The following is a 23,953-nucleotide window of genomic DNA, read 5'->3' on the forward strand; positions in this document are numbered from 1 at the left end:
TCCTGCCCCTCCTTGACTTCAGTGACATCCCACTCCCCTGGTCTCTCGCTGTCTGCAGCTGGTCCACTTCAGGCTCCTACCTGTGACCCATATGAAATGGTGTCCTTTGGGGCTCTGCTTGAGACCTTATTGCTTCTTACCTTCCCCTCTCTCGCCAAGTTTTCTCAGCCTCTCCTCTGGCTTCAGTTGCCATCAGGATCACAGTGATCCCCAAGTTTATACCTCAAGTTTTGGTCTCTCATCTGAGACCAGCATCTCCCATTGGACACTTGAAGTTAGCTCAAACCCACAGACCCAAAACTGGAACCGGTCCTGCTCCCAGAGAGATCTGCGCGTCCTCCAGCGTCCCCTCCCTGTGAGTGTGGTCCAAGTCCTTCCAGACTGCACCCTCTTGCCTCCATATTCAATAAATGATCGAGCTCTGACCATTTTAGTCTATCATGTATCTCTTGGATCTGTTTACTTTTCTCCATCCTGTGAAGTCGGTTCAGGCCTCTCTCATCTCTCAGCATCCTCCTCACCAGCCTCCTTGCCTGCTCTCCATTCTCTTCACAGAAACCAGGATGATCTTTCTAAACACAGATGCGATTGTGTCGCTCTTCTCCTTTAAAGTCTTTGTGGATGCTGCCCTTCTGCCAGGGAACACTCTCTCTTAAATCTCCTATCCTGGTTCCCTACCCACTTCCCCGCTCCACCTAGTGGAATTCAGTTTATCACGAAAGTCTCAGTTCAGATGCCACCTCTGTTAGGAAGACTTCCTTGATTTCTCCCGGCTGGGCTGAATTAGATGCCTGTCTTATAAGCTCCCATAGCATCCTGTTCTTTGTCCCATTATAACTCTTGGCATTCTATTAAGTAACAGAAGTGCAACTGCATATTCACTTGTCTGTTTTCCTGGTGAGACTTAAGCACTACAGCTGGTTACAAATCAATATATGAAAAGATGGGTTTGAGTGGAATAATATACAGTGGGCCAGGATCTGAAAGACTGAGAACGCCTTAGGATGGATGACTTTGAGGACAGGACTGGTCCCCAGTCCAAGTGTCCTCAGGTGGCGATGTTGTCAGCCTGACTCTAGAAGGAATTTGCTGACCTGCTCAGCAACACACCCATAATTCACTCTGATCCAGCTTAATGCTGAGCTGAAAATTTATGGACAGATCTAAAAAGAAGAAATAAAAATGATGGATGTTAGAAATTATCCTATGATACAACTGCTCTCCGTAAAGGAATTAAAATCTCATCCAAATATGGGTCACCAGCCTTCCTGGTGGAGACTCTACTTAGTTTTAGCAAACATTGGCATCACTCTCTTGAATGGGGGCGCCACACATAAACGGTTACATTAAACCAGTGGCTTGGAAACATCATGACAGTTCTTCTGTTCTTCACAACTGCAATTATATAAGATTAAATTAGCCGAATGTCTCTCCACTAAGTAAACAGATCACAAATCTTCCACTGAAAGCAGGTGGTGATTTTCTAAGATTGCTACAGACAACAATTCAAAATTGACTTGATTTTCCTCCTTTTGTTTATACAATATGTATGCATTGTAGAAAATAATTGAAATATATTGAAAAATAGAAAATATGGGCTCTATGCTTTTGGCCAATAGAAAAGTAGGCAGAAAGCTTCAGTTGACATGTTGGTACATGTTCCATCTTTCTTCCACTCAACATGCACTTTTGTGTAAGTTAAGGTTACTGCATATATACTTACATATTCTGTTTTTCCGCACCCCCCCAACAGTTAACATTATATTTGAAACATTTTGCATTGCAATAAAACTTCTTTTATCATCATCATAACAACTGCCCTTGATTCACCATAAATTTTTTTAACCAATCCTCTCTGTCTGTGTTCCACAGTTATGAGAATTTCCTTTAGAAAGCTTGTTAACTCTCCTAACTACCAATGTCTTCACTGGGACTACAGGGACTACAAACCAATCTTTTAAATCGCTTAAGCAAAAACAGCACTAGGAGCAAGAACCTGGTCGTCATCCGCATCCTCACTGAATGCATTCATTACCAGATACAAATGGTTCTGCATTTCTGAAGTTCTGTTCACGCTATGGCTCCTGGCTAGGAGTGCGGATTTAATATAATTGCTTAGGCTGATGGAACAGCTATATGAATATTAATGTTGGTTGAAGTGTTTAGAGAGACACTTAAACAAAGATTCCTCCCTTGTGCTGAGCACGAGCAAGAGGTATTATTATATGGTTCACAGCAGCAGTGGTCACGCAGCCACTTAGCAAGCTCCCGGGGGAACGTGGAGGAACATTGCAGAAGACTGCGGTGCAGGAAGTGGGGGGGCGGGTCTCCCCTCAACCCCTCAGAAGGATCTCGGGAAACGTCTCTAAAGGATTTAGCTTCTCTGTCTCTGTTAACAGCTAGGATTTACACTAAGTTATTTCAACTTTTGTTAGATAAGCCAGTCTACCTTCATTGTCTAGTCATTCTGTTTTCCAAGAACTGTTTGAAGGAGGGGCTGGGAGGACTTACTAAGATTAATGCTATTTTTTTCTGATTGGATCAGGAGATAACAAAAGAAATGCTGTCATGATTTCTTTTGAAAAATAAAATGCTATTTTTTCAGATTGTATCCTAATAACCAGAAGGATATGTAAAACTTGGAGCAATGCTTTCTCAAGATCAACTTAAAAATTTTTTTTAAATTTTCCTGATTTTGAAAGTAACATACGTTCTTTTAAAGAAGACTTGAAAGACAAATATAAAAAAGAAAATGAAATCCCCCGGCACCTCAAAACCAAAGTCATCAACTATAACGTGGTGATGAAGCTGTTGGTGGACTTTTATCTATGAATGTTTCTTCCCACATAGCTGAAGTCACATTACATTAAAAAAGTGTATTTTATTACTTTACTTATCATAGGAGCTTCTAATATCATTTAAAATTCCTTGTGAGCATTTTGAATGACTACACTCTCATTTTTTTAAAATGCTGTGAAATACTTGGTCATTCAGATAAACATCCATATATTCCCTCTGCACCTATTTCCCCCTTGATTTCCTATTCCTTCCTCTGAATCCTAAATCTGTCTTGAGCCCTGGCTTCTTTCCCCAGTTCCAGACGCGCCTTTCTGAATAACTGTGGAACACTCCACTTGGATACCCAACTGCCCTCAAAATGCAACAAGTCAAAACCAAGCTCATCACCTTCCCTCGCACCACCTCTTCCCCCTGATTGGCTACTTCTGTTGCTGGTGCCTCCATCTTCCCACCCACCTGGACATCAGTCACGTCTCCCACCTCCCGCATCTGCTCCCCACATCCTGTCATTTACGGCCCTTCAGTCTCTCCTCCCAGAAGGTCTCAGCCACCTGTCCCTCACATGCCAAATTCAGCAAATACAGGATACCCAGTTAAATCTGAATTTCAGATAAATGGATACATTTTTAGCATATATATATATATATATATATACATATATATATATATATATATATATATATATAGGGCCCATTCAATATTTAGGAAATATTTAAGCTAAAAATTATTCTTTGTTTATATGAAATTCAAATTTAACTGGATGTCCATGTTTTATTAGGCAGCCCAAATCCTGTCTCAGTTTCTCCTGCCCACACCTTAACACACTTCATCCATACTACAAGCCATAAGTCACTGAATAACCTCCTTGTCTCTATGTCAAATTCATTAATTTTCGCAAATCACAGCTTTAATGGTATCACACTTGACTCACCACCCTTGGCGGTTTCCCACTGCCTAGTCCCTCAGACTCACATTTAGAAACATCAACAGGCAAGCCCACCCCCGCCTCTCCAGCCCACGTCCCACTGCGGCCTCTCAGGTCCAGGGCAAGTGCTGGTCTCCTGGTTACAGATCACCCTACACTCTCCATTCGCTGGCCGTTCTCACTCGGTTCTCTCCATCTGTGATACCCTCCCTCACATGTCCAAATCCCAACTCCACCTTCAAAAAGCCATCACCTTAGGCTCAGCCTTCACCTCCTTGTACACAGATCATGAGTAAGCTTACACCATCATTTGGGCAGGTCAGAAATAGTCGAAAATCAGCAGTTTCAGCAGTTTCATGTGGTTTCAGATAATGTAATCAAAGATCTCCTCTCTGGTGCTTCCCCGCCTTCGCATCTTCCCCATGTTCATCTCTTCAGCCCATTCCACAAAGAAAGAATATCAAGTACTGACTGCCTACAGCGATGCTTCTCAAGTACAGTCCTCTGTCTGCCACACATGACACGGAACCACTCCATGGAAGTGGCGGGGGGATTGTTAACAATGTAGATGCCGAGGCTCCACCCTGGAGCTGCAGAATCAGAATCCGCAGGGAGGGCCCAGGGATCTGCATTGCGGTCAAGCTTTCCAGCTGAGACGTCCGCTCACTAAAGTAGAGAACCTCTGCCCCACACGGAATGTCTTCTCTGTCTACTCACACTGGTCCCTGAATATGCCACAGGGGTCCTACCTCTAATGACCGTCAAGACTCTTGAGGGACCTTCCAAGCTCAAATCAGTTTCTATCTCTTCCATAAACATTTCCCTGTTCACACAAGGAAGTCTAAGAAAGAAGTACTGTGTCACTTGTCACTACTCATGCGTTCTTCTTCCCAAATGGAATAGAACATTTATCCACGATAAGGACTTTTCTCTACACCCCCACCCATCCCAAACAGACCAACACCAAGTTAGGCTGTGATAGCTGCTAAATAAATACATGCTTCACTAATGTCCGTCCAAGGTCAATGGACCCAAAGAAACTAACTCTCTCTAAGCAAAGATGAAAGTACCTTCCAAATTAGGAACTGTGAGAAGGGAGTATTTTATTAAGAAAAAAGAAAAAGAAGATTTCACCTGTGAACAAGCATTCACAACTTTATGCATCCATTTAAGGAGAATGTCCATGTCAATCCTAGTTCAATAATGACAGAACTGCAAGGAGAAGGTTCACCCAGACTATCTGTGCTGCATGAGCCAGGGCCTGCCCATCAACCTCCCCCTTGGCTGCTTCCTTTCTTAGGCAGAGTCTGGCCCATCCCCAAGTCAGAAGTGCCTCCTCTAGTTGAGAGTCACATCTAGATCTATTCAAAAGACACTGGACTCAACAGAATAAATGCATCACCTTTCCTCCCTCGCCCCCTCTGACTCTGTTGCTTGTCCAGTTGCTGCTGGAAACTATTCTCTCTCCTCACCTCCCATCTCCTGGAGGTCCTCCCCCTCCTGTTCTTTCTGGCACTTCTTCCCCATCTCCTTTCCATCACCTTACTCAGGTCCTCGTGATTTCCCACCTGAGCCTCCTGACTAGGCTCCCTGTCTCTGTACTTGTGGAAACCAAATCTTCACATCTCTCCCATGTTTAAAACCCTCTGTGGGCCCCTTATCCCTCCAAGATAAAGTCCGGACCCTTATTCTGGACCATAGGGCCCTTCACAGTCCTGCCTTTCAAATCAGTTCAGCTCAGTTCAGCAAACAGCCCCCAGTGCCTGCCACGTGCTGGGCCATGCCAGATGTCTAAAACCAGAGGACTCAGCTCACAGGTGACAGAGGAGTAAACGTGCAGTTGATGCGGTGTGATGGACTTAGCAGACCACAGGAGGCCTTGCGACTCAACCACTTGGTGGCAGCTCCTACAGGGAGTTAGTGCAGAACCAGGGCTACAGTTAAATCTCCAGTTCCACGTCAGGGCTCTTTCCACTACTCAGTGTAGCCTGGCAGCCAAGATGTGTGTCTTGCCCGATACGATGAACCAAAACACAACAAAAAGGGAAGACATGAGATGATCCATGACTAAAATATAAATTAAGTACTAAAATGCAAACCCCATACAAGTTACTACAGAGATGCTAAGTCACAGTGAAACAGAAACATTTTAGTATTGCACATATAAGATGGAAACAGAGAGATGGATCACACTCAAGCTTAGCCCTAATGAAAGCTCATCATTCACTTATTTTGGTCAAAAAACACAAAACTGAGATAACAACTTACTTGCAGATGCTAAGAGTGCCACTTGGGCAGGGACGACATGAGTACTTACTATTCTGGTATCTATGAAAAACTTAGAAGAAGATTACTTTAAAAATCTAATGAATAAAACACACAGGCTAAAGACTTGAATTTATTTCAAAGAGCCAAGAAACTAAATTGGAGAAGCCATGAAGTGATTTCTAAGAGAGTTCCAAAAGGAGATTAGGAGGATATCATCTCAAAAATCAGGCAGAGAACTTCACAGGGAAAGGAGAACACAAGAGATCATCTAGTATATTCTCTGTCCTTGGGGAACAGCATGGTTTTCAATCCGAGAGAGATGCTGTCTATGTCTGTAGGACCATGTTTTTAAACTGCAGGTTGAGAGCAGGCCAAGACAGCAATTGAGTGGGTCATGACCGTCAATTTCTTTCTAAATGAGAGAACAGAATCTAGTAGAAAATACGAGGTTGCATTTCACATAGCAGGATTAAGTACTGGGTTTATGTATAATTGTGTATGTACACATGGGTACATCAGTTCACAATACAATATACATTGAGTTGCAGTCAAGAAAGCTTGAAAAACACTCTTCTAGAAAACTTTTATTAGAAAGGGTTTTATTTTTAACACACACTAAATACATTCAGTAACGAGTCCTGACTCTTTTCCTTGTTCTTGGAGTCTGTGCTAAAATTAAACAGAGAATGGGGGTGGAATATCAGAACAGGAAGCAAATTAGCAGAGTGTAAATGAAAGAACTGATAACAAGAGGCCAGAGACCAGAGGAATGAGATGGATGAGTTCTGGGTTTTCTCTGAAAGCCTCCTGCTTTATGGTAACTAAGGATTCCTTGGCTATTCTCATTGGAGCACTGGTTACACAGTAGTTTCTCAATAGTTACATGTCCCATATCCTCCAAGAAGCACCTGTATTCTCTCTATGGTAACAGTTACCAAACAGTATGATTGGTGCCTTTTTAACAACCTCCGTCTCCACCATGTGCAGAGGCTCCTTGAAGGCTGGACTCACATTTGGTCCACTGCTTCCTCCCCACCTCTATGACAGTTGACTCAGCAAATTTCAGGTGGACCGAAGTGAAAGGCATCGAAGGACCATAAAGCTCTATTTCTAATATCTACTGGATGCCAAACCCTGTTCGCAAGAACAAACTGATTTCAGTCCATAGAGCATAAGATATTCTAATTTGAGAAAAACAACAATAACAAAACTCTGCAGTTTCCAAGGAGAAAACTGCTTGGACTCTTGTATCTCTCGGCCCAGAGGCTGAGTTCACGCAAAGGACTTGTGCCATCCTTTTATAGAGTAAGAGCGTCTTGAAATGTCAAAGACTCTTTAGGAGGTCAAGCTAGGACCTGCTCTTTGGACTCAGTCTGGCTTCTGAAGATACCTGCTTTTTCCAGTCTGCACAGCCTGACAGCAACAACCACGTTGAATCTGAAGCTGCTGAGCTATTTCAGGTCCTGTCCACATTGCTAGTTGGAGCTGGCAGGATGCCCAGGAGGGCCCAAGGCAGAGGGCTGGACTTGGAGAAGCAGTCAGTTGACCAAGGAAATCCACAATGAACCAAGATCTGGCTGTGTGTGTATGCTCAGCTGTGTCCGACTTTTTGCAGCCTTATGGACTGTAGCCCACCAGGCTCCTCTGTCCATGGGATTCTGCAGGCAAGAATACTGGAGTGGGTTGCTATTTCCCACTCCAGGGGATCTTCCCAACCCGGGGATTGAATCCATGTCTCTTATGTCTCCTGCATTGGCAGGTAGATTCTTTACCACTGTGCCATCTGGGAAGCCCAAGCTCTGGTTGCTTCCCCACGAGAGGCCCAGGCTGAGGGGAAATGAGATGGAGCTGGGAAGTAATCATTTGCCTTCCTCACCCTCTGCAGCTCTTCCTACTTCCATGCCTAGGTGGCCAAATCCAACCCCTAATAGTGCAGCGATTTAGCTCGGGGTGTGGGTGTGGGTTGATAAGGAAGCCCTGAGTATGAGTATATAAGAGGGGTGGTACTGGTCTGAGGCTACACTCCTTGGAAAGGCATATGGGAAGTTATCAGGGAGGGAAATGGGTGAAAGACACCCTACACCAAATGATCAATTCAAATTCAAATTCAAGGGAGAGCCCACTAGTTGCTAGTCACCCTTCTTCTCATCCAGCAAGTGTCCAGAGTGTTACCACTGAAGGAAAGTCCTCTTTCCTGGGGACACTGATTAGTATTAAAGGTAGAGATAAATGTCTTCCCTGCAGCAACACTAAAGCGATGGTTTAACCCTTTGAGTGTGCTATTCCTTATGCACAATCACATCTGACATCTCTGTGGATGAGGAAGGTAAGGGACAAAACACCTCTGCAGAGTCCAGTGGGTACTAGGAATCCAAGACTTACTTGAACCAAGTTTCAGCCTCCATCCCCTGCTGAATCTCTGTCTCAGTCTCCCTCCCACCATCTGCCAGCGTATGCTAAAGGAATACCGAGCATCTTTGGGTTACCCTGAGTGGAATGTAATCAAGAGGGCAAGTCGGCTCAGAGTCAGGGGAGAAAAGAGGCTGGATATCATATACTCCAAATCAAGCAGAAACAAAGTTCAGGCTTTAACAAAAAATACATCTATGTCTGGATACTTAGTTTGAATATCAACTCTAATTCAGTGTAACAATCTCTCCCTGTCTCAGTTTCCTAAGAAAGCACACCCAAAGATTAAAAAAAAAAAAAAAAAAGCCCACAATGTGTAGCAGTGTCTGCCAAACTGAATGAGCCAGCAAACTACATATGTTATCATTAGGACTGCAGTATTGCTCAATGGGTCAGAGCCGAGGTTCTAGAGTCTGAGGCATTCCAAGATGCTGACTCCATGGGCCTCATCAACCCTGAGGTCCTAGGAAACTTCCCTAACCTCTCTGAGCTTTCATTGTCTCTTCTACACAATGGTGATAATAAAATCACTTTATAGGGTTACTGTAAAGATGAACTGAGAATCTGTATGTGAAATACCTGGTGCAGAATAGATGACCATAAATGATGGATATTATTATGACGGCTTGCCCCCTCGGTGAGGTAAACATGCCTCCACTAAAGAGGTGTTCTGCAGCTGCCACCGGCAACCGGATGAATCTCTCCAAGGCCACGGATGCTCAAGTACCAAATACCCACGTGTTCTCCCATGTCCCTGCTCCCCTCCACACTCCCCATCACAGTGCATGGCACACCGGCTCCCCAACAGATCCTGCAGTCCCCATTCATTGACTTTCTTCTCCCCACAGCCATTCCACCATCAGGTGCTGCTGATTCTATTTCTTAAATATGTCAACTCCACTTGCTCCTCTGCATCTGCCCAGCACAAATAACAGTTCAGGGCACCACCAGTTTGCCCCTAGATAACAAGTCTCCAGCCTCATCTCTCTAACCCCCGCCTTCCCTCTTCAATTAACTCGGCAACTACGGTCATCTTTCTAAAGTGCAGATCGGACCATGCCTCTCCCTTGCTTGAAGCCCTTCACTGGCTCCTCAATATAACATCCCAGTCCTTAATCTGGCTTCCAGAGCCTGCCACAATCTGCCTAGAGCTCAGCTCCCTTCCTGACCTCACCTCTCACAACGCCTCTCCTTGCTGTGTGTGTTCCAAGCCATACTGAGTACTGACAATTGTACAAATGAATCATGCCTGCTCTCTCTCTCTGCAGTGATTTCACACATGCCTTCCCTTCTGCTTAGAATACTCCTGTGTCCCTTCTCTTTTCTGTGCTAACTCATGCTCAATTTTTTAGGTTTCAACTTAGGTGTCCTTTCTTCCAGGAAGTCACTCCCAATACTTGAATCCTGGGCAGGTGTCCCTGCCACTATATTCAAATGTCTGCTTATTGTTCACCTCCCCCAGCAGAGCTCCTGGAGGACAAAAAAATCCATTTTTGTCATTGAAGGATCCTGAGTGCTTCAAACATCGCCTGACACAAGACAGGCACTCAGACATCATGTGTTTTTTGGATAGATGCCTGGATGCTAACCACTGGGTCAGCCCTGTAAAGCCATCTCTGCTTGAAGGTGGCAGCGAAGCCAAGCCGGGCACCAGCCAAGCCAGGCCCAGCAAAGGCGGTACCTACCTAGAATGGCCACCACTTCATCATCCTGGATCACCTCCAGGGAGCCCGAGACCACGAAGCACAGGCTGTCGACGCTCTCCCCCGCGTGGTAGATGAGGTCCCCGGGGGCGCAGTGCACCGTCTGGAACTCCATGGCCAGCGCCCGCAGGCAGCCATCACTGGCCAGCCGGAAGGCTGGGTGCTCCTTGAACACCTTGCGGTTCAGGTGCACGCAGATGTCCGCTCTCATGTCCTTGGGGCAGATCTGCAGGACCTGGCCAAACACAGAGAGAAAAAGCGTCAGGATCCTTGCTGTGGCCTCCAGCTCGCTGCTCTCTCAGCTCCCCAGGGGGCGAAGCGACACCCACTGGACTAGACCACACTCTTCAAGGCACCAGTGGACAAGACAGCCACAGTCCCTGTGGGAGAGACAGGCAGGGGCCCCCAGATCTGTGCTAACTGCTCAGGCCAGGGACTTGAGAGTCAAGGGGCTGGGAGTGTGTGAGACCCTTTTGACAAGGAAATCCAGGAAGGCTTCCCTGAGGAGGTGACAAATACGGTGACATCTGCATAACGTGTCAGAGGGAGCCCTATGAAAGGACGTTCCAGCAGAGTCGCAAAGGCTGTGAGAGGACCTGAGCAACAGCCCGTGTGAATGAGGGGAAGGCTAGGGGTGGGAGAGGGGTTTTCAGGAGGATGACAAGCTTGAGAGGATGTGGAGACTTACATTATGAAAAGACCTTGATTTTGATTCTGAGTGGGATGGGGACACATTGGGAGACTCTGAGCAGGGGAGGGACGGGGATCCTCTATATTTTAAGAGGATCGTTGCAGCTCCAGAGTGGAATTAGCGGGCCCTGACTGTCGGATGGCAGGAGTGGAGCCCAGGAGTTGGGTTAAGCCCACTCCTGCAGGCCTCTGGGGAGCGGGGAGTAGGGAGGGGACTCAGACTTGGAGGTTGCCAGGGGAGCCAGGGAGAAGTAATCAAATCCCAAACATATTTTAGAGATATAGCTGACACGGTCTGCTGACGGACTGAAGGTGGATTGATTCGAAGAGAGATATGAAGTGATGTTTACTGAGTACTTCCTACATGCCAGGCATTGCTAAGCACTTTGGAGTCATTCGTTCATTTCATACTTAGCTACTGAACACCTTAGTGTATGCCAGGGATCATTCCAGGCTCTGAGGATGTAGGCAATGAACAGAACGCCCTGCCTTTATGTGACTTACTAGTGGGAGGGGACAAATAAAAAGCAAAATGAGTAAAATTCAGCAGTAAGTGCTGAGGAGAGCGATGGAGAAGGACAGCTGAGGAGAGCGATGGAGAAGGACAGCAGAGGGAAAGTCAGGAGAGGTGCGATTTTACGTTTTCAAGTTCTATGTCCACCAGCTAATTGAATCCTCACATAAACTCTCTGGTGTAAGTGCTATTATGGTACCATTTTACAGATGAGGAAACTGAGGCACGGGGATGATCAATAACTTGTCCAAAGTTGCACAACCAGGAAATGGCAGAGCTGGACTCTCTGACTAGGCAGTCTCACTCCAGAGCCCAGTTTAGATACAAAGCACTTCCTATGATACACCTACCCAAAACAAAAGGGCTTGTACTTTGGCTCTCAAAGAACTCAAGGCAAACTGGGAACTGTAAGAAGCCATGTGGGTCTCACCTCCCAAAGAAATAAAAATTTCTCAGTCTTTCCTATGGGGAGAAATATTTCTCTGGACTGTTTTTGCAAGAAACCATTCGTGGCCCCCTTACATAGCAAGCGTGAAATAACACAAGAGGACACCTCCAAGCAGACTTTTCCAGAGAAAGCAAAAGTGTTCCTAAAATAATCCTTTCTCCCGTCCTAGCCTGTGAACAAAACTTGGGGCATAAAATCAAATGTGCTCAGTGAAGACATTTCCTGGCGGTGCTGGTTACTTCCCCACCCTTGTTTCTCCACCTCAGCACAAACCATCTGCCTGCGCATGTGGTGCTCACCTCCATATCTGGAAGTCCCGCAGCCTCTTTCAAACCCAACTCATATCTCACCTTGCCCAGGACAGCTCTGCTCCATCCACCCCCTCTGCCTGGCCCTGAGCTCTGCATTGGAAAGAGGGGGTCCAACAGTTGGAATCTCAGTTCCTTCCTCTCCAAGCAACTTCACTGCTCTACACTTCCGTTTCTTTTTTTCCTTTTTTTTTTTTAATTTATTTTTTAACTGGAGGAAAATTGCTTTACAGTGTTGAGTTAGTTTCTGCTGCGTGTGTGTGTTAAGTCGCTTCAGTCCCGTCCGACTCTTTGTGACCCCATGGACTGTAGCCCGCCAGGCTCCTCTGTCCATGGGATTCTCCAGGCCAGAATACTGGAGTGGGTTGCCATACCCTCCCTCCAGGGGATTTTCCCAACCCAGGGATCAAACCCACATCTCTTATGTCTCCTGCATTGGCAGACTGGTTCTTGACCACCAGCCCACCAGGGAAGCCAGTTTCTGCTGTACAACAATGCAAATGAGCCTAATTATATGTACATTCCCCTCCCTATAGAGCCTCCCTCCCCTCCCCCGAACCCACACCTCTAGATCATCACAGAGAGCTAGGCTGGGCTCCCTGAGTTGTTTCTGCTGTCAAAAAAAAAAAAAAAAAGGCACACTGCTAACGTTGGGTTTCCCTGGTGGCTCAGGTGGTACAGAATCTGTCTGCAATGCAGGAGACCTGGGTTCGACCCCTGAGTCAGGAGGATCCCCTGGAAAACGGAATGGCAACCCATTCCAGTATTCTTGCCTGGAGAATTCCATGGACAGAGGAGTCTGGTGGGCTACAGTCCTTGGGGTCTTAAAGAGTCAGACATGACTGAGTGACTACTACTTTCACTTTCATGATTGCCTTATAAGGATTAAGGGCTTCCCTCATAGCTCAGTTGGTAAAGAATCCACTCACAATGCGGGAGACCTGGGTTTGATCCCTGGGCTGAGAAGATTCCCTGGAGAAGGGACTGGCTACCCACTCCAGTATTCTGACCTGGAGAATCCCACGGACTGTATGGTCCATGGGGTTGCAAAGAGTCAGACACAACTGAGTGACTTTTACTTTCACTATGAGGATTAAATGAAATTATATCTACCAGTGCACCTGGTATCTACACCTTTCGACACCTCGCGGCCCCAGCAAGGCACTCATATAATAAACACAGGTCCCCTCTGTGTTGCTCTGCAGTGGCAGGATGCCAAGGAAGTGAGCATGTTCTCTGGGAGCAGGGCTGGAGGACTGACTGAGGCAGGGGAAAATCAGATGGCCAATACTTAGGCAGAGTGCTTGTTAAGTACGTCACCTCCTTCAGACTCATTAAAGCAAGACTCCTGGAAAAAGGCAAATTTAATTTGGATCCTCTCTCTCCAAGTAGAACACCAGGGAGTGGGGAACACTTGCTTGTCATGTCCAAACTGTGCCCAGTGGTCTGAAACTAAGATATGTTCTCCAGGTAAGTTCACCTTTAAATATTTCCCTTCCCTCAGGCTGAGCTTTGCCGGCAGAGGCATGAGACAATGTTTTATTCATGGGCTCTGAGGGAACTGGAGGGGAGAAATGACAGACTCTCACAGCCACTAGCATCCCCATCGTCCTTGCATTGGTCCTACACCGGCAGGCGCTCCTGAATGCCTCTCTCTGAGGGAGGGTATCAGCTTGAGACCCTGTTGTCTTCCTGGGTTACCTGCCCTTCTGCTTGATTTGAGGAGAGAAAATTCTTGCTGGTCTCTGAGGCATCAAAAGCCCCGAGGAGATGCCACCATGGAGATTCATGGAGCCTCCCTGGGGGGAAAGGGGTGGTGGGGGCGGGATGGATAAAGCAAGGATGAGGGAACAGACTTCAGGATGAAGCAGAGCTGGACTCCTGGCTTCCACTTGCTTGAGTCATGTGAACTTAAAGCTCTATTTTCCCCAAGTCTTCTTGTTCTAACTTGAGTATAGAATTCTTTGGAAGATTCCATGCGCTGCTGTGTCAGTCTTGGTTTGATGCCTGCATGTGACTGGGCTCAAGGCCCAGGGCTCTCATTTCTGACGGCATCGTCACAGCAGAACAGGACGTCAGCCTGAGGGAGGGTTTTGAAGTTCTGGACGTCACAGTCCAAAGGGGCTTAGAGGTTGGCCTTAGCCTTAAAAGTCATCTAGCTTCCATGTCGGAGAAGGCAATGGCACCCCACTCCAGTACTCTTGCCTGGAAAATCCCATGGACGGAGGAGCCTGGTAGGCTGCAGCCCATGGGGTCGCTAAGAGTCGGACATGACTGAGCGACTTCACTTTCACTTTTCCCTTTCATGCACTGTAGAAGGAAATGGCAACCCACTCCAGTATTCTTGCCTGGAGAATCCCAGGGACGGCGGAACCTGGTGGGCTGCCGTCTATGGGGTCACACAGAGTCAGACACGACTGAAGCGACTTAGCAGCAGCTTCCATGTGTCACAGACAAGGAAACTGCAGCTCAGAGGGACCCATGATGGTCTAAGGTCCACGGTTGTCAGCTAATAACTGCTAACGTCAGACTTGCCCAGCACTCCCACCCTTCCACTGCACACACATCCCCTAGACGCCCCGGTCATCAGTGACCATTCCACTCTGGAATGGAGGCGGCAGAGGGGAGACAGGGCCTTGGGAGTGGCTCTCTCCCCAGCAGTTGCCTGCCAAGGAAGAGCAGCCACCCCAGGTGGGGCTGGGCTCTGCCCTGAGCTGCCACAATACTTCCTCTTCCATTTGGATCAGAGCCTAGGGAAAATCCCAGAGCCCTCCAGGGAGACAGCAGGCAAGGGAAGGGAGGAGCAGGGCTGATGAGTGCTGTCTCCCAGAGGCAGCCGCCCAGCCCAACCTTGCAGTGAGGGCAGGCGAGGGCTTCTTTCCAGACAACCAGATTTACAAAGGCATCCTGGCCCCTGGGAAAAGGAGCCCCAGGGCTGAGCGATCAAAGTTCCTTTCTGCTCCATCAGCAGCCAGGCACCCACAGAACCTACAGGGGCCTGGTTGATGCAGCAGAATAGAAAAACCGGTGCGGTGGGGCCAGTGGTGAGCAAAGCCAGAGATGAAGTCCCTCCCAACCAACGCCTGCCCGTCTGAGAGAGGAGGGCACCTCCATCTGGACTCGTCCTTCCCTCCAGTATGTGTGTTACAGTTGTTTTTTTAAAAGCAGTAGTAGGAAAAAGCACAAACTTTGAAGTCAGACAAAACTGGGTTCAAATCCAGACTTTGCCATTCTCAACTCTGTGACCAGGGGCAATTAATAAAGTTCACTGGGGTGCTGGGGCCTCATCCCTAAGAACAGTTCCCTCTCCAGGGTAGCCGTGAACCCCCTGTGAAGCGGGAAGGCAGGGCCAGGCATGGGCAGAAGTGCAGTAAGTATCTGCTCTTAATACAACTTTAAGACGTGGTAGCTGGTATGTGGTATGGTTTTGTTATTGCTATTATTACAGCAGATATTTAACAAAATCAAAGTATCCTCCCCCTTTGAGGTTGGGATCAGTTAAATTTAGTTAAATTTTTCCATTTAAACTGTCAGCTCTCAAGGGACCCTTCTAATGGAGAAACACCAGGAGTGTGAAGAGCGGACTCACAAGACACTGAATTTGGCTTTAAAGATGTCATAAGGTATTTTTCAACACTAGTATCATTCTGTTTGCCTCACTTTAACAAAGGAAGGAATCAGAATTCCCTGAGTACTTAGGGAATGGTGAGTAAAGAGAGAAATGCCATTCCCAAGCCTTAAGAAGAAGAGAAAAACTAACCTAGGATTACATCTTTGCTCACAGGAAATATCACACAGGAGATCATTCATAAATGATCATTCTCAAATATCTTTGTTCTTTCCAGTACCACCAAATTTTCTTCAGTTTGTTGGAATGCATCTAGAATAATTCAACTTTTGGAGAATGGTAGGGATCTATTGCCATTCCCATTTCACAAGAATGTCTAGAAAAGAGCCTAAGGGATGCTCTGGTCAAATCAACTACTTATTAAGTAAAAGCCCTTGGTCGGTATCTCCCAGACTTGTCTAATGAACAGGACCCTTGTTCAAAATGCAGATTTTCAATCTCTATCCCACCTCATCCCTCCTCACAAAATTCTGAGTCCAAAGGTCTAGGATGATGACTGGAAACCCATTTTTAATGACCACATCCTTGGAGTCCCATCAGGGCCAAGACTAGAGTAAAGCAAGAGCCTTGCACACAAAATTTAAGGAGATGTTAAAAACTCAGTCATCAAGACAAATCATGTGTTAGTCTCTCAGTTGTGTTCGACTCTTTGCCACCCCATGGACTGTAGTCCACCAGGCTCCTTCGTCCATGGGATTTCTGAGGCAAGAATACTGGAGTGGGTTGCCATGCCCTTCTCTAGGGGATCTTCCCAACTCAGGGATCAAACCTGGGTCACCTGCATTACAGGCAAATTCTTAACCATCTGAGCCACCAGGGAAGCCCCAAGACAAATCATAGTATAGTGCAATATTCTGAAAATCAAAATTCATGCAATGAACAATGTATCAAAAATCTGAATCGGAAACTTTGAATCGAAAGTGGACTAGCAGCAAAGATATGTCATCTTGGGGCCTGAGGTGAAAGGAAAATCAGTAATGCTGGTCATCTCACCCTAGGGGGCCCTGATTCTTACCAGCACATCAGCTGGTAAAGGAAATCCTGCCCTAGACAGACTGCTAGTCCATCTCCTCTTCAGGAGATACTGATACAATCTGCCTTACCAGTTTGTAAAATAATCTCTCTTAATTGCCGGTCCTTCAGAAAGGTTGATGGGCAAGCAATCAAAGTTTCTGGAGGTGGGACTTGGGGTTCCAAAACAACACCCAGGTGAGTTCAGATGCACAGCCAGGTGTGAGAAGCACCCTTCTGAGGTGAGGCCCAGGTATCCCTGGGAAAGCTGAGGGCTGAGTGGTTTACCCAAGCCCATCGCCTCCTTACCTTCTCCGTGTCGATGCCCCTGGACATGGACCAGGTGGACACGATATAATCCATGACTCGCTCGCTCAGTCCCTTGGGCACCTGGTAGAGCTTCAGGAAGTCCCGGACACTGTTGAGCATCTCATGGTACCTGTTGGTGTTGGCGTACATCTGTTGGAAAATGGTCGTCACGTTCCCAAAGATGGTGGCATAGAGGAGGGCTAGCAGCAAGAGGAAGAGAAAAAAACACACATGAGCGGTCCCTGAATAGGACCCAAGAATGCCAAACTTGCCCAAAGCAGGCCAATGGCCTGCTCCAGAGCAGACGGTCCTGACCTTCTCAGGAGAAGCTCAGCCCAGGAGACTCAGGGATTGGACCCAGAGAAAGAGTCTCCAAATGTCAGGCCACTAGGACAGACGTGTGGGAGGCAGAGAGAGGGTGAAGGGAGCTGGCATGACTGAGGCCAGAACCAGGAAAGAGATAGCAGTGCAGGCTGGGGACAGGACGGTTGAACTGCTTCATGTACACTGCTTGTCACAAAAAGTTTGAGCCATACCTGAAGCCACCAGTTAAATGTGTTCTTATATGCTTTGTACTGGCCCAAATGCAAGGATTGAAATCGCTCAGTTGTGTCCAACTCTTTGTGACCACATGGACTGTAGCCTTCCAGGCTCCTCCATCCATGGGATTTTCCAGGCAAGAATACTGGAGTGGGTTGCCATTTCCTTCTCCAGGGTAACCCAAATTCAAACCTATCAGCAAATCATCTTTTTAAAACTGTGCTGTTTAACTACACTACCTGCTGGAGACAGGATGGGGGATGTGTCACTCAGTCCTGGCTCTCACACAGCAAACAACACAGCAAAAAGACAGACTTTAAAAACGGAATCACAAATAATTTAATAATAGCAAGACTGCCGAGAGCACAGATGGATATTAGATCTTAGTTTTATTGTTGAGGTATGTGTTAACCCAACACTCCACTTCATTGTGATGTGGCTCCTGGGGGAAAAGCATGGCTTTGATATGAACAGAATAAAATCAGGTCCCCTCTGAGATGTAACAAGCACATACTACGTGCTACTGCTGCTCCCCTATGTAAGTTTCACGGAGGAGGACCATTATGTCATCAGAAAACCCCACATTCCACGTGTAACCTGTATCTGCCTTTGGATGCTAAGCTCAAGTGCTACCTCTTCCAGGAAGCCTCCCCAGCACTCCTTCCCTCTGTCTCTCCCCATGAGGGTGACTGTGAGACTCCCCAAGCATACAAATCTAACTCAACTTGTGATACAGTTACATCCAGATAAACCCATCATAGGTTGGAAATATCTTAAGTTAAAAATGCACTTATACATGTAACCTACCGAACATCATAGCTCAGCCTAATTAGCTTAGACATGCTCAGAACACATATGTTAGCTTACAGTTGGGCAGTGTAACACAAAGTCTATTTTATAATAAAGTGTGAATATCTTATGTAGTTTACTAAATATTGTACTGAAAGTGAAGAACAAGGTGGTTGTTTACTTTTATGATCGCATGGCCGACTAGGAGCCGCAGCTCACTGCCACTTGCCTAGCATCACAAGAGAATCACACTGTACATCGCTAGCCCAGGAAAAGATCGAAATTCAAAATTGGAAGTACAGTTTCTGAAGGCATATTGATTTTGCACCATTGTAAAGCCGAAAAATCCCAAGTCAGAGACTCTGTGTTTCTGTAGAGCTCATTTTGTACATCCCATTTTGCAATAGCATTCTTGCTCGCCTGTGCCCTTACAGGGTAGTCCGCAGGCTGGACGCGGCTCTTCCTTGCCGTTAAACCCCGGGAGCTAGTGCTACGCTAGCCCAACAAATGTGTTTGTCACATTAGTGAATTACGTATGTTTTTGCTACGGCTTATTTAAAAAAACGAGTGACTGAAATACAATAAACTGTACATATTAAAGTATACAACTTGGTGAGTTCTGACACATATACACCCATGAAACAAGGAGCACAATCAAGACAGTAACATATCCATCACCCCTAAAAATTTGGTCATGTCCATTTATAATCCCCCGATCCTTCTGTCCCCAAGAAACTGCTGATGCTTTCTGTAGGCTAGCTTGCATTTTCAAATATTTTATATAAATGGAATCGTATTGTATATACTCTCTTTAAACACCATACAATACCTCCATTTAAAGTGTACAGTTCAATGGCTTTTAGCACATTGCTGCAATCATTACCACAATACAAGTTTAGAATATTTTCATGCTTCGCCAAAGGAAACCCTGTTCCCGTTATTAGTCATTCCTCATTTCCTCCCTAATCCCCTAGCCCTACGCAACTGAAAATCTACTTTCTGTCCCTACAGATTTGCCTATTCCGGACATCTCATACAAATTAAATAATATATGTGGACTCCTGTAACTAGCTTCTTTCATTCAGAATAATGTTTTCAAGGTTCATCCATGTTGTAGCACGTATCAGTACTTCATTACTTTTTATTGTTGACTAATGTTCTATGGGGTGGATATTCCATATTTCATTTATCCATTCATCAGTTCATAGGCATTGGGGCCTTTCTACTGATAAATAATGCTGCTATGAACACTTGTGTGCAAGCTTTTGTCTGAACATGTTCTCAATTATTTTGGAGTAAAATTACTGTGTCATATGGTAATTATGTTTAACATTTTGAACCACTGCCAAACTATCTTCCAAAGTAGCTGCACCATTTTACATTTCCACTAGTGGTGTCTGCGGGTTCCACACGTCTCCATATCCTTATCAACACTTGTTATCACCTGTCTTTTTGATTATTGCCATCCTAGTGAGTGGACGGAGGAGCCTGGTAGGCTGCAGTCCATGGGGTTGCGAAGAGTCGAACATGACTGAGCGACTTCACTTTCACTTTTCTCTTTCACGCACTGGAGAAGGACATGGCAACCCACTCCAGCATTCTTGCCTGGAGAATCCCAGGGATGGCAGAGCTTGGTGGGCTGCCATCTATGGGGTCGCACAAAGTCGGACACGACTGAAGCGGCTTAGCAGCAGCGGCGGCGGCAGTAAGTATAAACTGCTATCTCTCTGAAGCTTTGGTTTGCATTTCTCACATGACTGATGATGTTAAACATCTTTTCATGTGCTTAATGACCATTGGCATGTCTTCTTCGGAGAATGTCCACTCTAATTCTGTGCCCATTTTTCAACTGGACTTGTCTTATTATTACTGAGTTATAAGCTACTAATATATTCTAGATATAAATCCTTTATCAGATATGATTTGCAAATGCTTTCTCATATCATCACTTTCTTGATGGTACAGTTCACAGCATTACAGGTTTTAGTCTTGATGTAGTCTAATTACCTGTATTTTCTTCTGCTTCCTTTTTTGCCTGGCTTATTTCATTCAGCATAATTAGTCTGAGATTGATCCGTGTTGTTGCATGTATCAATAATTTGTTTTACTAAGAAAAAAAGTGTTACCTTAAAAATAATTATGAATTCACAGAAAGCTTTAAAGATAGTACAGAGATCCATGTGTGTACCCTTCACCTGATTTCCTCACTGGTTACAGCTTATATAACTGGAGGATAATTGAAAAACTGGATGACTTACATTGTTATAAAGTATAGATATAGTTCTGCATCATTTTATCATATGTGTACATTCATGTGTACCAAGTACCACATTCAAAATACAGAACTCTTCCATCACCACAGCCATCTCCCTTTTGCTACCCCTTTATACTCACTCCCCTAGCAACCACCAATCTCTTCTCCCTTTTGATAATTATATCATTTCAAGAACATCATAGAAATAGGATCACACAGTATGTGAGCTTTTGAGACTGGCTTTTTTCACTGAGTAAAATGCCCATCAGGTCCATCCACACTGTTGCGTGTATCAACAGTTTATTCCTCTCTACTGATGAATATAACCCATTGTACAGACACACCCCAATCGTTTCTTTCGAATAATCTTACTTGGGTTGACAGATTAAGGGAGGGAAAATAAAAGAAAGGCAGAGATGAAGAGGGAAGGGAAGGAAATCTTCAGTTAAATCTGTCTGGCAGCATTGGACATGGCTGCCTGGAAAACTGAAGACACAAATCTATCTAACAAGAATTGTAAATGAGGATGGGAAAGCGTGCTGCCAGTTCTGGACAGGTGCCAGGAGTGGTGCCCATCTGAACAAAAGGAGCCAGATGAAAAGCAGAAGTCGTCCAACCTGAAGAATGCGGACGCCAGCTCTTCTAAGCTTGCCAATAACCTCAAACACAAGAGGGGCCACAGCTCCTCCTGTCCAGTAACGCCACCGAGTGTGATCAAGGACAGTCTTGTTCCCAGTGAGTCTGACCCTCACTCAACGAGCCTGCATGTGCAGTCCTGCCTCAGCTCAGTTTTCTCGCCCCCCTGAACCAGAGGGCATCCATGCCGAGTAGAGGTGCCTTTCTCAGAATGGCTGCCGAAAGTTAATTGAATCTTGGAGCTTAAAAACAGAGTTACAACAAATTAATACAATCAGAATAGCTCTCTTGTCCGTGATCTGAGAACCAGGCGCAGGTCTGAGAAACTGGTGTGCTGGTCAGTTAAGGCAGTGATACCCACTGTTCCTGCCCTTGCCTGCTTCTGAGGCATTCTGGGAGGTTAAGGCTCTGCAGGAGGACCTTATTCAATTATTATTACTACTATGAAATATCATTATTATTAAAATGGATACTTCTTCTCTCAATGTCGCTTCTCTAATTTTATGTGAAGTGGGGTTTGTTGTTGTTCAGTTGTGTCTGACTCTTTGCAACCCCATGGACTGAAGCATACCAGGCCTCCTTGTCCTTCACTGTTTCCTAGAGTTTGCACAAACTCATATCCAGCAAGTCGATGCCATCTAACCATCTTGCCCTCTGTTGCCCCCTTCTCCTCTTGCCCTCAATCTTTCCCAGCATCAGGGTCTTTTCCAGTGAGTCGGCTCTTCATGTTAGGAGTGGCCAAAGTATTGGAGCTTCAGCATCAGTCCTTCCAATGAATCAAGTCTGATTGCCTTTAGGACTGACTGGTTTGATCTCCTTGCAGTCTCCAGCACCACAATTTAAAAGCATCAATTATTTGGTGCTCAGCCTTCTTTATGGTCCAATGGTTATATGTTTTGAACGTGTGTATTTTATTTACTGATGCATATATATGAGGTATTATGCCCTTAAATACTCAAAATCCAACTGGAAGGGAAGACTTGAAGTCGATCTATGACTTGAACACATGTTTGAATGAGATGTGGAGAGAGAGAGGGAGACTGTCAAGTCACTGTCAGGGCTGAACTCCACAGTGCGGAGAGCGCCCTGGGTGACTCTCAGTGTGGATCAGTTGGGTCCTCCCAAGATGACAAAGAAGTAAGAGGGCCTTTCCCAATCCCAACCCAAATGTGGATTTGGATAAGAGCAGGTTGAAAAAAGAGTTAACATTCTATCACACCAAAGCTCTGTGTCCCACCCAGAGAAAAATAAGACAATATTCTCTGACCCTTAATTAGAAATCTCTGCATGGACTTTGGAAAGAAGGGCAGCAAAAGTTTTCATTTCTCCTTAGAAAGTTTAGTAATTATTTTTGTATACATTATACATACATACTGTTTAAAGAGTTAAGTGGTTAAGACATTTCATAAAATCCTTAGTCCCCTTGGCCTTCTTCCTTTTCACCCCATCTCCTCTTCTGCAGAAGCACCCACTTTCAAGTAGCTGATTGCTTTGTTATTGATCTCCGTATTTGAATATCATGCTCAGATCGCTGTGTCCGGATACTTCAGTTTCAGGTGGTATCCATTGACTTCTGAGAATTTAGCTCCCCCTCACTTCCCCTTTCCTTACTTCCAATCTCATCCTTAGAGCCAATACATTTTCCCATTGTCCCACCCTCCCAATATATTTACACCATCATTTTGGTTGACAGTTATGTTTATCTTATACTTAGATGAATGCTAGTCACAGATAAGTCTTGTGGTTACATTTCATGTATGACAGTGGTTACTTTTCCTTTCCTGCAATGTTTTCTAATAATAGACTTCGTCTTTTCATTTGCTTGGTTTAGTTGTCGTTAATTTGACTTCAAACTCTCCCACAGATAAATATGTCTGTTCTTAATATACTGAAACACATTAGTTCATCTATCCACTTCATTTCCTCAAGGAAGTCCTCCCTGGAGGCTTCTGAACTGTTCCATTGTCAGCTGTGTGGATGTCTTTACCTGGGATTCACTCCACTTATTTGAGTCTGAGCCTCCGATTTCTGCGTCCTGTGTCTTCTGCTGTTTTGACTTACTTCATTTTGTTGGTCAAAGACATTCTCTAATAGCTTTCTGAGAAGGGCTATAAGGGAGCAAAACCTTTGAGACCTAATATGCTGACTTATACTCAGTTAATAACTTGTCTGGGTGTAGAATTCTAGATTAGAAAGCATTTCTCCCAGAATTTGGGGAGCATTTCCCCATTGCCCTGTTGTTGAGAAGTCAAGAGTATTAGACCCTTCCTCTTTCGTATTGAAACTGTTTCCTTAATTCATTTTTCACAATATTCTGAAAATGCAGAAAGATGTTCCATTTGCTGTGGTTCAGTTTCTATCCATTGTGCTAGGCTTTCAACAAGCCCTTTCAACCCAAGAGTGTATGCCCTTCGTTTTAAGAAAATTTGCTTGGGTTATTTCTTCTACTTTTTTCTCTCTCTTCTTTTGTTAACTTTCCTCCAGCAGATCAAAGTGACAAGAAAAGGAGAAGAGAAGCGAGCAGAGGGGAGGTGAGAAAAGTAGATGAGCAGGGTGGCGACAGTAGTCATGGGACGGGCTGATGGAAGGATCAGCATTAATAAGGACACTTTTTAAACTTCTAGTCAGCTTTCTTTTAGCACCTGCATAAAATTCTTCACAGCTCCTCAAAAGGCAAGGGAAAAGGAAAACTGAGAGTCTGTTCAATGAGCCCAGAATATTA

General features: G+C 45.4%; 1 protein-coding gene across 3 annotated transcripts in view; it reads right to left on the reverse strand.

Annotated features, from left to right (window-relative positions):
• KCNH1 (potassium voltage-gated channel subfamily H member 1) overlaps positions 1–23,953 on the reverse strand; it is a 512,797-nt gene that overhangs the window by 105,859 nt on the left and 382,985 nt on the right. For all 3 annotated transcript variants that reach the window (XM_081489690.1, XM_081489691.1, XM_081489689.1), the window contains exons 8-9: positions 17,013–17,212; positions 10,087–10,339 (exon numbers count right to left, since the gene is read on the reverse strand). In XM_081489690.1, the coding sequence (XP_081345816.1) occupies positions 10,087–10,339; positions 17,013–17,212 (453 nt within the window). The remainder of the gene's footprint in view (positions 1–10,086; positions 10,340–17,012; positions 17,213–23,953) is intronic.

Source organism: Giraffa tippelskirchi, chromosome 5 (assembly GCF_054371585.1).
Source record: "Giraffa tippelskirchi isolate mGirTip1 chromosome 5, T2T-mGirTip1v1.2.pri, whole genome shotgun sequence".
NCBI classification, from domain to species: Eukaryota; Metazoa; Chordata; class Mammalia; order Artiodactyla; family Giraffidae; genus Giraffa; species Giraffa tippelskirchi.